Raw genomic sequence first — 12,873 nt, 5'->3', positions numbered from 1 at the left:
CATCAAGCTTTATTCCCTACAACCCGTATTAGTACACATTTAGTGGCCTATTATGTGGAAACTATTAATAATTGCATAAATATTTGTAATTACGCACAATGAACACTTTCGAAGATCTTGTTATGCAAATTATTCAGCATGAATTTCCACCTAAATTCACATTTTATTACTGTATTATGGCAGCATATCAGCATATCGGTTCTAGATAGTTCTACGGGGTCAAGTTTATTGACTTAACTAAGTTTATTACTTTACAGCTAATAAGAGTTTAATATGTCACAAATACATCAAAATGTGTTCCATATTCTATAGTGTAGTCTTAGTGTGTGTTGCGCTGGTGCAAGTGGATCAGACACAGCAGTGCTGCTGGAGTTTTTAAACACCTCAGTGTCACTGCTGGAATGAGAATAGTCCACCAACCAAAAAGATCCAGCCAGCAGCATCCTGTGGGCAGCGTCCTGTGGGCAGCGTCCTGTGGGCAGCGTCCTGTGACCACTGATGAAGGACTAGAGGATGACCAACACAAACTGTGTAGTGACAGATGAGCTATCGTCTCTGACTTTACATCTACAAGGTGGACCAACAAGGTAGGAGTGTCTAATAGAGTGGACAGTGAGTGGACACAAACTCCAGCAGCACTGCTGTGTCTGATCCACTCAGACCAGCACAACACACACTAACACACCTCCACCACGTCAGTGTTACTGCAGTGCTGAGAATGATCCACCACCCAAATAGTACCTGCTCTGTGGTGGTCCTGTGGGGGTCCTGACCATTGAAGAACAGGGTAACAAAGTAAGCAGAGAAACAGATGGACTACAGTCTGTAACTGTAGAACTACAAAGTGCTCCTATATGGTAGGTGGAGCTGATAAAGTGGACAAAGAGTGTAGAAACAAGGAGGTCGTTCAATATTATGGCTGATCAATGTATACTATATTCTGCATACTAGATATACAACATACATACTACATACTAAGTTGAATGTAGTGTTAAATATACAATTGGAACACAGCAGAACCCTTTAGTGACAGAACGTGACACCAAAGTTCTTACCGTCCACGCAGGAGGGCTTGTTGCGTGTCGTTCCGGCCACTTTACCCGGCAGACACGAGCACTTGACCGTCTGAGAGCGTTCCTCAATCCGGTTCTTATTGCAGCACCGATGAGCTGCTATCACCTCACACGTTCCACCCTCTGCAGAAACACACACACAAACACACACCGAGAGATCAGTTACACACTCAGTGATATGTACACTGTATAATATGAATACATACAGTCGCATACAAAAGTTTGGGCGCCCCAATCAAATTATACGTTGCGTTGACTTTCTGACACACTTCTGCACATTTCAATGCAATATTAATGAGGGTTTATTTGCTGAATGTTATCAAATTGGAAAAGAACAAAACAAAACAAGGCGTGTGCAAAATGTATGGCATATTTTATATGTTATGTTTTTTTCCACAATGTTAAACTCAGCATATAAATTGAAATTAAGCAGTAAAATGTGAAGAAAAATTAGTTTGACACAGTTTCACACAGTTAGACACAGTTAAAATCAGCTACTTTAACACAGAAAATCAACAAAAGAAAATTTTTTGATGAATGGACCAACAGAAATTACCCAAAATTACTTGTAAAAAAGTCTGGTTTCATTGACTTACATTAAAAACAGAGTATGTTTTTTCCTTCTCCTGTAAAGTTCTCATTTTGGAGGTTTTGTTCCAACAACAGTGATATGTGCCATTGGATTAACCCCTTAACATCCCAGACTTGTTACACATTAAGGCTTATTATTCAGTATCTACAGGGACTTTAATGAAAACTGGCTGAGCTGTTATAGTAGTGTGCAATAAAAGGGGTTAAAGAAAAGAGTGGCAGATATTTTCATGGCCTAATTCAGTTTCCTTTCAGTTGTTGGACAGCCTACAAACATTGACAGCCATTCAAGCCAAACGTGGACCTATAAATGATCAACCCTTAGAAGAACCCGTTATTGCCATTGATGACAAATATATGATGCAGTTAAATGCAACTTATTTCTCATCCATAGCTTGTTGAGACAAGTGGAGAATCTGTGTTGAAAGTCCAGATTCTAAACTTCCAATTCACACCACACTGGTGTTTGTAAGAAGAAATGGACCCCCTATATAGCTGATGACCTTCTCCCCACTTATCCTACTTATACCTTCAGGTATTCTGGATGAATTGGTTCAGAAGAGAACAGATTAATGCAGCAAAGAAGACATTCATATTCAATTTGCTTAGTCAAAAATATTTTTATGTTTTCAACAAGGTATCAAGTCATGTTCAAACGTTTGAATACCCCCAAGCAGATGATATGTTTTGTTGATTTTCTAAATGAAAATAGGTTAACACATCCTCTACAGGAAACTTAAATATGTCATTTTCTTCCAATTTTAGTAAGCAACATCGGCACAATTTAAAAAATGAAACATTAATCATACAGTCTGTTTCGTAAAGGCCACATTTTTAGGTTTTCTAGTATGTTAAAATCAGCAAACAAACAGTAATTGTGCATTGAAATGTGCAGAAGTGTGTTCGCCAACTTGTTTTTATTTAGAAAATCAACAAAGCATAATTTGACCAGGGGCGCCCAAACTTTTGCTCACAACTGTTTATGTTCATAGGATTAAATAGGTGAAGGTTAAAGTCTTGCTATATCAATGATTAACACATTTAGAATGTTCAAAAGCGTTGCTTGATGAACACACTTGTGAATATATCATACTACACTTCAATTTTCCATGACCTTATGATGGCTATTATCATGGTCATTACAGTCTGATGAACTGCTACTATATTATCAGGTTTTATTCAGCTTTTTCAGTGATGAGGGGCTGGTTTGGGTCACAACATCTAAGTTTTGGACTCAAAACTTGGTGTTGTAGGTCGGGTCAGGCTCAGACAGAACGTTCTTTGGCTATTTTGGGTTCAATTTTTTAAGCCCAGTTAAAGCTCTTATTTCTACCTTCCAACTGTCCACTTTTCATTTAGTGTAATGGCTCCTAAATTATGGAACACATTTCTTTTATATCTCTGACTCAGCTCATCCGTTTCGTCATTCAAAGTCCAGTCTGTTTGCTTCCGTCTACATTCTCTGGAATATCTTTGGTTATGTTTACTTTATTTTATTTTTCAGTTTCTTTGTTCTCTATCATGTTTCTATTATGACTGTGTACACAGGATTTCCTTTGATTTTGTTGTTTGATGAGTCCCTGTTTCTGTTATGATCATCCTTCACAATTTTTCATCCCTTTTTTTATTTTTATGACAGTGAAACAGAAAAATGACAAGTGCAGCCTGAAAACGTCTGAAACTGCAATTCAGTTTGTAACAAACTATGTAATAATTATGTAATTACACATGCTTTTTGAAGGAAAACAATAACTGCTTTATTTGGCATTGTTCGTCATGTTTTGAAAGCAAAATTGAAAATGGCAGAAGTGCAGAAACAAACCTCTGAAAAATGTTACTTCAATATGGAACAATACTTCAATATTGAACAAACAATATAATAATTATATATGAATAGTCTGGGAAAATAATAACTAATTTTTTTTTGCCATGTTCTTGTCATAGTTTTGACATTGAAACAGAAAAAGCATCAAACCTCTTGAAAATCTATTTCATTATATAACAAACTGACTCCAAAGAGTCCTTGGCTGTGAGAGATGCTACATAAATCAAACTTATTATTATTATTTTTATTTTATTTATATTGGTGAAAAGGTACTTTTGTATAATCTTGTCTGTGAAAAGAAAAAAAACATCCTTCACATTATTTTGCCAATTTATTCATGTTTTGACAGTGAAGCAGAAAAAAGGCTGAAAACGCTCAAAAATGTGATTCATTATGTAACAAACTATGTAATAATTATGTAGTTACATATGCAATGTTAAGGGAAACAACAATAGCATTTAGCATGTTTTGTCATGTTTTGATAGTAAAATTGAAAAAGACAGAAGTGCAGAAACAAATCTCTTGAAAATGTAATACCTTTATAATTACATATATGACAGAAGTGCAGAAACATATATTATATAACAGATACATATATTTGAATAGTCTGGGAAAATAATAACTATATTTTTGTCATGTTGTTGACATGGAAACAGAAAAAGAATAAAGGTGCAGACTCAAACCTCTAATAATCTAATTCATTTAACAAACTATGTAATAATTAAGTAATTACACTATAACAGTCCAGCAAAACAACAATGACAACTCTTAAGGGTTTTTAAGACATCTTTAAGGGCTAACTTTACAGCTTCCAATACTTCAGGTAGGGCAATATTTACGAGACAAACATTTGAGAAACAATCATGAGAAAAATATGTATATCAGTGATGTGCACCAATCAAAGGTACTCAAAAATGCACAAAATGTCAGCGACCTGACTGTATAGCAACGACTCATACTGGACAAAAGATACGCACATATCCATGACTCGCATCTGGCACCCAGACCTCGCAATGACATGCTTCAGAAACACACATGAATATTTTAGTGACACATTTTGTAAAAGAACAGAACAGACAAAAGGATGATACGCCTGAGAAGGCAGAGACAAAACACAAGTACTTATGCATCCCGAAACAACAACATCTACTAACATCCTGAGTTCGGTCCCACATTGGTAGTTTTCACCAAAACTCTAACCTGCTCCAAAAAAGGATTCATGTTGAAAGAATGTATAGCTCCTTAATGTGTTTAGTGCTGGGTTATATATCAGCATATTCAGTAATGTGTGGGTCTGTACTGTGATTGTATTTAGAACATTCTGTTCTGCCTATTTTTGTTCATCCCTATATGATCATGTCTGTCACACCTGTCACTTGTCATGTATAGGTGGGGCCAAATCGTCTGCCCAATAAAAACATGACCCAAAGAAGAAACAATTAAAAGCTGCACCTATGTAAGTTTTGGGGATTTGGAGACCTCTCTGGTAGAAATGTGTAATTTCAAGCAACAAACATTTTAAAGCATGTATTGCACTTTGGACGCCTTCCCCAAATGGAGGAATCTGATGATTATTAGTTTGTTGAAGGAGAATTCAAAGATGGTTCAGTCAAAACTTGCTAAAGTATGTGTCTTTGGTAAAAGCTTGATTTTGCATTTGATGTCTAAACATCGATCCTATTTTTTCTTCCGAAATTTCTGAATAATTACAAATTTGAGATTTAACCAATTAGTGTGGTTTGAAACCCTTCTTTACAGTAGTAGCAATAGAAACCAGGGGCAAATACAGCCAGTTTATTATTTTCCAAACCAGTTCATCTATAGATGTGTCTTCTAAGCATTTATATGTAATGATGACAATGGCAAAATACTGGTAAATCTAAAACAACTTCTTTGGGTCCTATTTTTTATTACATCTATGAATACATTTTAGGCCAACAATGTTTTAGGCATCAGGCAATATATTTGGAATAAATTAATGTAATCATTTTCTGTGAAGGAGCTTTTGGAGGCATTGAACTCTTCAGACGTCTGGTTCCCATCACCACAATTCTGACTCTGCAAGTTTCTCTAGAACAGAGCATTTCACATGAATGACTACATCTCACAATGTCTACTTCTTAATGAATGAATCCTACAGAATTTTTAAAACATTAGTGGAGTTTCCCTTTAACCCTCTATTGCATGCATAATGAGAGCAATTTAAGAAAAACAAATTACATCCGCGAGCGTCTGCTTACTGGTCGCACATTACAAAAATCAATTGACTTTTCTTGCATGAAGTGGTCCATGATTTATTTTTTTTTGGATTCGGATTATTAAATTCAAAAACATTCAAAAGAAATAATGTGTGCAGGCATCCTTTTGGAGTATGTTGCCTTGAGGCAACATTATGTGACAATGGGAAGAAATGATATAGAGCCATATTCCCTGAACTGGTGAGACCTAGCTTGTGACTGGCTAAATCCATCCCACTGTTGCACAATGTTGCTTCTAGGCAACAAATATATTTCTGCAAATTCTCATAACAAAAAAAAAATGATACTGAATGTTAAAAAAAGAGGTTTAAATATTCCCAATAGGAGATAGTATGACCAAGTACATGCTTTTTATTGACTTACTCAACTCTTCCATTTACTGTTGAACCTACCGTTGCCTTAAAACATGTTTAATGTTATTGTGAAGTGAGGAAAATGAGTTTGTTGCCTTGAGGCAACATCGTTCAACAGGGGGTTAATATCGTAGAAGTTTTCAAATGGAGCAGCTTCTAAAGCTATATGACACATACATTCACCACGCTTTCATGACACTGAAATCACAGAAAGCCCTGGGGAGGCTGCAGCACTGTTTCTGATTGGGCCTTTTAATAAGCATCGCGGAAACTGGAGCATTCCCAGCTCAAATGCTTCTGTGTCTCAATCAGATTAACGTCTGTGCTGTTGTAACCTGTTAGTGTAGCATTAGTTTAATGTCCCTCATAAAAAAAGACTCTAAAGAGGAAATTACAGACTCTCTGATGCTCTCCCTACACTCAGACACTCCATGTAATTACTATGTATTCTTCTCTTCTGTGCATTGCAAATTGCCCTTGAAGCATGCTGATTATCTTATCTAAATATGCTGCATCTAAGGCTGCTCTCTAGATCAGGGGGATGATGAAGGGAAGAAGAGGAGGGAGACAGGCTTGGAGGAGAGATGAAGAGGACAGTATGTTGCTGGAATGAGTGGCTGAGTGAGATTAACATATACACCTACATATATACACACACCCATATAGAGATGCACACGCACACATGCGCGTACACACACACACACACACACACACGCACACACACACACACACTGTACAGGACATGTGTGGCTGCAGGACACGCACTGCGGCAGAAAGGACCCCATTGTGACAAAAAGAATGGAAAAAAATAGAGAGGGCAAAAAAAAAAGTCACCAGCTGGAATAACAATGAAAGAGCCTGGAGGGAAGTAAAGAAAGGAGAGATAAATAGTTGAGAAGAATAAAAAGAGAGATAGATATAGAGGCATAAAGCAAAGATGGATGAGAAGTATAGAGAGACATGGCGGAAAAGAATAGAAAAATAAGAGAAGAGAAAACGACAGAGCATGAAAGAGGAAAGAGAAAAGCAAAGAAGAGAAGAAGAAAAGAGAGAAGAGAAGAGAGGAAGAGAAAGATGAGAAAAGAGAAAGAAAAGAGAGGAACAGATGAGAAAAGAGAGAGAAAAGAAACAGAAAGCAGGGAGGAGAAGAGAGAACAAGAAAACAGACCAGCAAAGTAGAGAAGAATAGCAGGGAGAACAGAGCAGCATAGTAGATAGGAAATGAAGAGAAGAGAATAGAGGAGAAGAGAAGAAAAGAAAAGAGAGAAGAAGAAAACAGAGGAAGAGAAGAGAAGAGAGGAGAAAAGAGGAAGAGAAAGAAGTGAAAAGTAGAAGAGAAGAGAAGTGAGAAAGAGAAGAGAAAAGAAGAAGAGAAGAGAACTGAAGAGAACAGAACAGAAAAGTGGAAGAGGAAAAGTGGAAAACAGAGAAGAGAAGAAAAAAGAAGGAGAAGATAAGAAAAGAGAAGAGAAGAGAAGAGAAGGGAAGAGAAGAGAAGGGAAAAGCGAAAGAGGTCAGATAAAAAGAAAAGCGAAGAAAAGAGAAGAGAAAAGAGGACGAGTAGAGAGAAAAGAAAGAGAAAGCAGGGAGGAGAAGAGAGAACAAGAAAACAGAACAGCAAAGTAGAGAAGAATAGAAAGGAGAACAGAGCAGCAGAGTAGATGAGAAACAAACAGAAGAGAATAGAGGAGAAGAGAAGAAAAGAAAAGAGAAGAGAAGAAAAGAGAGGAAGAGAAAGAAGTGCAAAGTGGAAGAGAAGACAAGTGAGAAAAAGAAGAGAAAAGAAGAAGAGAACAGATGAGAACAGAAAAAAGGAAGAGGAAAAGTAAAAAAAAACAGAGAAGAGAAGAGAAGAGAAGAGAAAAAAGGAAGAGCAGAAAGCACAGAAGAGAGAACAAGAAAACAGAACAGCAAAGTAAAGATTAGAAAAGAAAACAGAGCAGAGAAGTGATAAGAGAAGAGAAGATGAAGGGAAGAAAAGAGAGGAGAAGAGAAGAGAGGTTAAAGGTGAAGAGGAGAGTGGAGGAGAGTGCCTGTGTCCAGCTCTGGTGACTAATGACAGTGCCTGTGGTAGTGCCCCTTTCACACAATTATAAAGCGCTAGGCTAATCCAGCCTGTGGGACGGCCGCAGAGAGGCCCTCCATCAGCCGGCCGCCTGCACCGTCGCCCGCGGAAACACACTTTATCTTCACCAGACACACGTCCAGCCGCCAGCCGTCTAGCCCACATTTACATCAGCGCAGGAGGGGGCAGGGCCTGCTGTTCGGCATGGCGTGAGGGCAGGAGGAGATGGAGAAAGGAGAAAAGTTTCTTCCTTTAACTCAAGATCAGTCCTGCACTGACCTCTGCCTTTCTACCAGATGTGTCAGGAATTTAAGTTAACAGACCCTCTAGTTGACGAGGGTCTGTTAAAATAAGAGGGAGTCTGTGTATTGCTGCAATGATTTGTTGCCAAAGATTTTCATTCATTCTAGACATTGACATGAAACTCAACATAATAACTGAAAATAAAAGTGTTGATATATGTAGTCATTATGTCAGATTACAGTGCAGTATACTACAGTAAGGGTAGGGGGCGATATGCTCATGTTGTGTTGTCAAACCCAAAGCTCTGGTGGGGCAATCTGAGAGGCAACAGTGTGAATTGTTCAGTTGATTAAGCGAATAATAATTAATAGATTGCTTAAATATAGAAACAATCATTAAAGGTAAATGAGTCATAATTGAAGATATGCAAACCTCTAGTGGTCAAATAGGTGAACTACATTGACTGGATCGATATCCTCCCATTCTTTCCCAGCACAAAGCACACCTGTAGAATCAAAGGTGACCAAAGTTCAGAGTTTGCCAGCATTAGGAAGCACTGATATGACTTCACTTTCTAGTTATTGCCTGTTTATTAGGGTTGCCTTTCTTGGCTATTTAGATACAGATGATAAAAGTATAGCATCATGCTAACTCCTTTTGTCCAGAGTAATAGTAAAGTGACAGTCCTATAACCATTTAGCATTCAATTCAGATCGATTTAATGCTTGAGAATAGCAACCCTGTCCTGTTTTCTTTGCAATGAGGCAAATTTAACCTTTACAGAAGCTTTTAATATGGACGCCAACTTCAGCCTCTATGAAAGTGTTTCATCCAAAGTGTTACTTTATCTGGATCTCTGACAGAAGAAGATTTACGTACTTGACTTGTTATGTAAAGTTGGCCACTCAAGCTACTCTATATACGTATATTGTTCACATACCTGTCCAGGAGGAACGTCGGAATTCCACCTCCAACTTTATGTAGTAAAGCGCTTACGGTGTTAATTCTTGTTTGCCAAGTTTTTTGGCAGCACAGGTTGTTTTTCCCTATAGGTTTTGAATCTGCTACACTGAAAACCCAAACAAGTTCACATGACTTAAAAAATTTAAGGTAACCCATCACCCTAAAAGAGTTGGTTTATTGGTGAACCAACCAGCAAGTTTAAGTTCAATATATTTAAACACTGCATGTTAGAATAACTAAATTTTTTGTGCTGGATTAATGTAAATGTGTGTTTATGGAACTCATAATTTCTTGTTATTTTATGTCAACGTTTTGTCAACCTAAATACACATCAATGGACATTTAAGAAACTTTTTTCCTAATTTAATGACATTGACCACTGACTAAGGGTTTACCTTTAGTGTGAATGTGGTCATCCGCCAATACAGGCCCTCATTTGGCAGCAAGGATAACGATAACTTGCCCTTTTAGCCTACAACATAAGGTCAGGCGGCTGAATGAAACATCATCACTGTCCAAAGAAAAACATGCATCTCCATTTTTTATGACTTTTACTTTTCTAAATCATTTGAACAAGGCAGCTGTCCTTCACATCATGTGAAAATTTTTATGATGAACGGACCAATAGAAATGCTCCAAAATGATTCCATTGCTTGGGATCAAATCTCTTTCTATTAACTTGCATTGAATGTAAAGAATGTTTTTGCCTTCACCTGAGGAAAGGTGACCCGAGTGGAATGAAAAGATGCTCATGGTGAGTAAAACAAAGGGAAAGAAACACCCAATATGCAAATAGATGGAGCTGGGAGCCAATGGGAAATAAGTAAGTTTTGCCCAACAAGGTCAACTTAACAACAAAAATATCACTGTATTTCACTTAAACAACACAGTTTCACTCAGTTATACGCACTTGTTGGGTAACTTTAATGAGAGAAAAGTGATTCAAACATACAGCAGTGAAGTTTCAGTTCTAAAATGTGGTTGTTTCAAAGCTGCCATGGCAACAGACTAAACTAAACTGCAATACATTCAACTCAGAAATGCCACCTGAGTGCACAAAATCATCAAAAGGTTCCCTTACCTTGGAATAGTTGAGTAATTTGTGGGATACATATTTAGTTTTATATAAAACAGAATTAATTTAAGTTCGAACAAAATGTGGGATTACAGTGTAGCGCAGGTTGCTAACCATCTTAGCTGCATCTTAGATGGAGATGGGCAGAGTTATGTGGTGTAGGGAGGGTCTTATGAAGGTCAGTGTAAACATAAACAAGTTGCAGGTTTCCAAACTGGGTTTCTCAGAACAATAAACTTGTACTGAAGATGAAAAAATCTTTTTCTTCCATCACATCCTACATATTTTCCAGGTTATTTGTACTAGAAATAAAGCAAATAAATTGATAAATGCACAATTAAATGCAGCCCTAGTCTGTATATGTGTGCTCAGGGTTGTTTGAGGGCAGGAGAAGACAGAAAAAGGAGAAACAGTCTCTCAAAAAAGCGCATCATGTTGAGATAATCTTAGCTAGTGAGGAAAGTGATGCTACATGCTAAGCTGATCATGCTAAGCTGATCACTGTGCTTTGTCTCTCTTCTTTTTGGAAAGTCACTCCATAATCCAGGCAACTTCTATCCTCCTTAGAACCGTGCAAGCGCGAGAGATGGAACGCCAGATCTGCAAGGCCTCTGAATCTGATGAATAATTTCTGCTTTTGGAGCTAAATCACTGTAAAATCTGCCCCGTCTCGAGGCACAATCACGGTTCGTTCATTTAGCCCCACGCCTCTGGAAAGACTTATCCCCTCTCGTTCTCATCTCGGCCTGAAACGTCCACCCCCGAGATTAAATTACAAACGTTGGTTGCCTTGTTCGACGGCTCGCTCACTATGTATTACTGTCACTTTTTTGAAAAGCTCGCCCAGTGGCACGCCAGGCCTGCTGGACACTACAAACCAAGAGCTGAAACCTCAAGGGCTTCAGATATATTTAACCTCACCTAACCGCTAAAGACTGAAAGGCAAAACTGATACAGTATAAACACGACATCAGCCACACAACATTAAAGAATGTTGTTTCCCTTCTCTGGAAAAATGACCATTGCAGAAATATGAATTTTTGCTCTGACCATGATGTGTATTTAACCCCTTTACACCTTTAAATTCAATTCCTGCCTGTTTTACTTGACCCTCAGTTCAATGCATCTTTTTCTTCAATAACAATAAGCAAGTCAACATTTATAAAGAAGCTTTTTATGGTGTTTAAATGCGATTTTAAATGCTACAGGCTACAGCTATTCTGTTCACACAGCCTTCTTTGTGGACAGGTGTGGATTGTTTTCACAGCAGGGGGTTCTCACCCCTCCAGTTTCACCCCTCGTTACTCGCTAGCAGCTCAACACACTAGAAAAGTCCTATACTCTTAGAAAAATTGCTCTTTATAGCACCTGAGCACCTTCTATTGTTACAATGTCATGCTCCTAACAACAGAACAACAATTATAGGTGCTATATAGAACCATTTTTAAAAAGATTCTGCACAGAACCATATACAACACAGTCTCCACCAAACTGAAGAACCATTTCTTTCTTCTTCTTTCGGAATTAGACCTCCGCATTTAACCCATCCGTGCAGTGAAACACCACATACACACTAGTGAACACAAACACACGAGGGGCCGGTGAGCATACTTGACCGGAGCGGTGGGCAGCCCTATCCACGGCGCCCGGGCAGCAGTTGGGGGTTAGGTGCCTTGCTCAAGGGCACTTCAGTCACGTTCACCATGCAAAGAACCATTTAAGCATGAAATGGAACCTAAATGGAGCCATTTCCTTTACTAACCCTTAATGGCCATCTTTTTCTGGAATGGCCACTAAATGGCCAGCAGAAAAAGTTTAATGATGGGTATTTTTTAATGAGTGGAAATTTAACAGGTCTGGTTATTTGTTAAAAAGGGATACCAGCAACAAATAAGTGGCCACTAAGCCTACAGGCTTTGCATTTTAGTGGCCAAAATGAAAAAAAAAAGTGGCAATATATATTTTCTAAGGCCAGCAATGGGATTTACTTCATTGTACCTGTGCTAAGTGGTATGTGTATGTGTTTTGCGTTTGAGGTCAGGGAAGCCGCTGTCTTCACAGTTAACCACCGGCCGACTTCCCCGGCCCTTAGAGCTCCAGAAGAGTGTGGAGCCTCACTGTAGCATTGCTTATGGGACAAATTGCCACTCAGGCTCTGCGGCCAACCCTAAACTCATTTACACTGTGTTCTCAGTCCTCCACCAGTAACCTCCTCTCCACTGCCCTTTTGGATATGTGTTTGTGTACTGTGGGCACCTCTAAGTGTCTCTGTTTGCTTTTAATTTTAATAAAGTTCAACAACACTACCTCTGGATGAGCAAGCAGAGTAGGTGCAACTGGCGCAGCACACAGTGTTCCAAAGTTCAAGTAAAACATGTTCACTAATTCAGATTACAGAAGCAAATCTTAAGTTTGGATTGATTTTCT

The 12,873-nt window shown here is 38.3% G+C and overlaps 1 protein-coding gene across 1 annotated transcript in view; it reads right to left on the bottom strand.

The window, feature by feature from the left end:
• Positions 1–12,873, bottom strand: part of LOC118799904 (chemokine-like protein TAFA-1) — a 294,624-nt gene that overhangs the window by 48,823 nt on the left and 232,928 nt on the right. The window contains exon 3 of the mRNA XM_036559998.1: positions 1,056–1,196. Coding sequence (XP_036415891.1) covers positions 1,056–1,196 — 141 coding nt within the window. The remainder of the gene's footprint in view (positions 1–1,055; positions 1,197–12,873) is intronic.

This window comes from Colossoma macropomum, unplaced genomic scaffold (genome assembly GCF_904425465.1).
Source record: "Colossoma macropomum unplaced genomic scaffold, Colossoma_macropomum, whole genome shotgun sequence".
Taxonomy (NCBI): domain Eukaryota; kingdom Metazoa; phylum Chordata; class Actinopteri; order Characiformes; family Serrasalmidae; genus Colossoma; species Colossoma macropomum.
The sequence above is the reverse complement of the archived record's forward strand: the minus strand, read 5'-3'. Positions and strand labels throughout refer to the sequence as shown.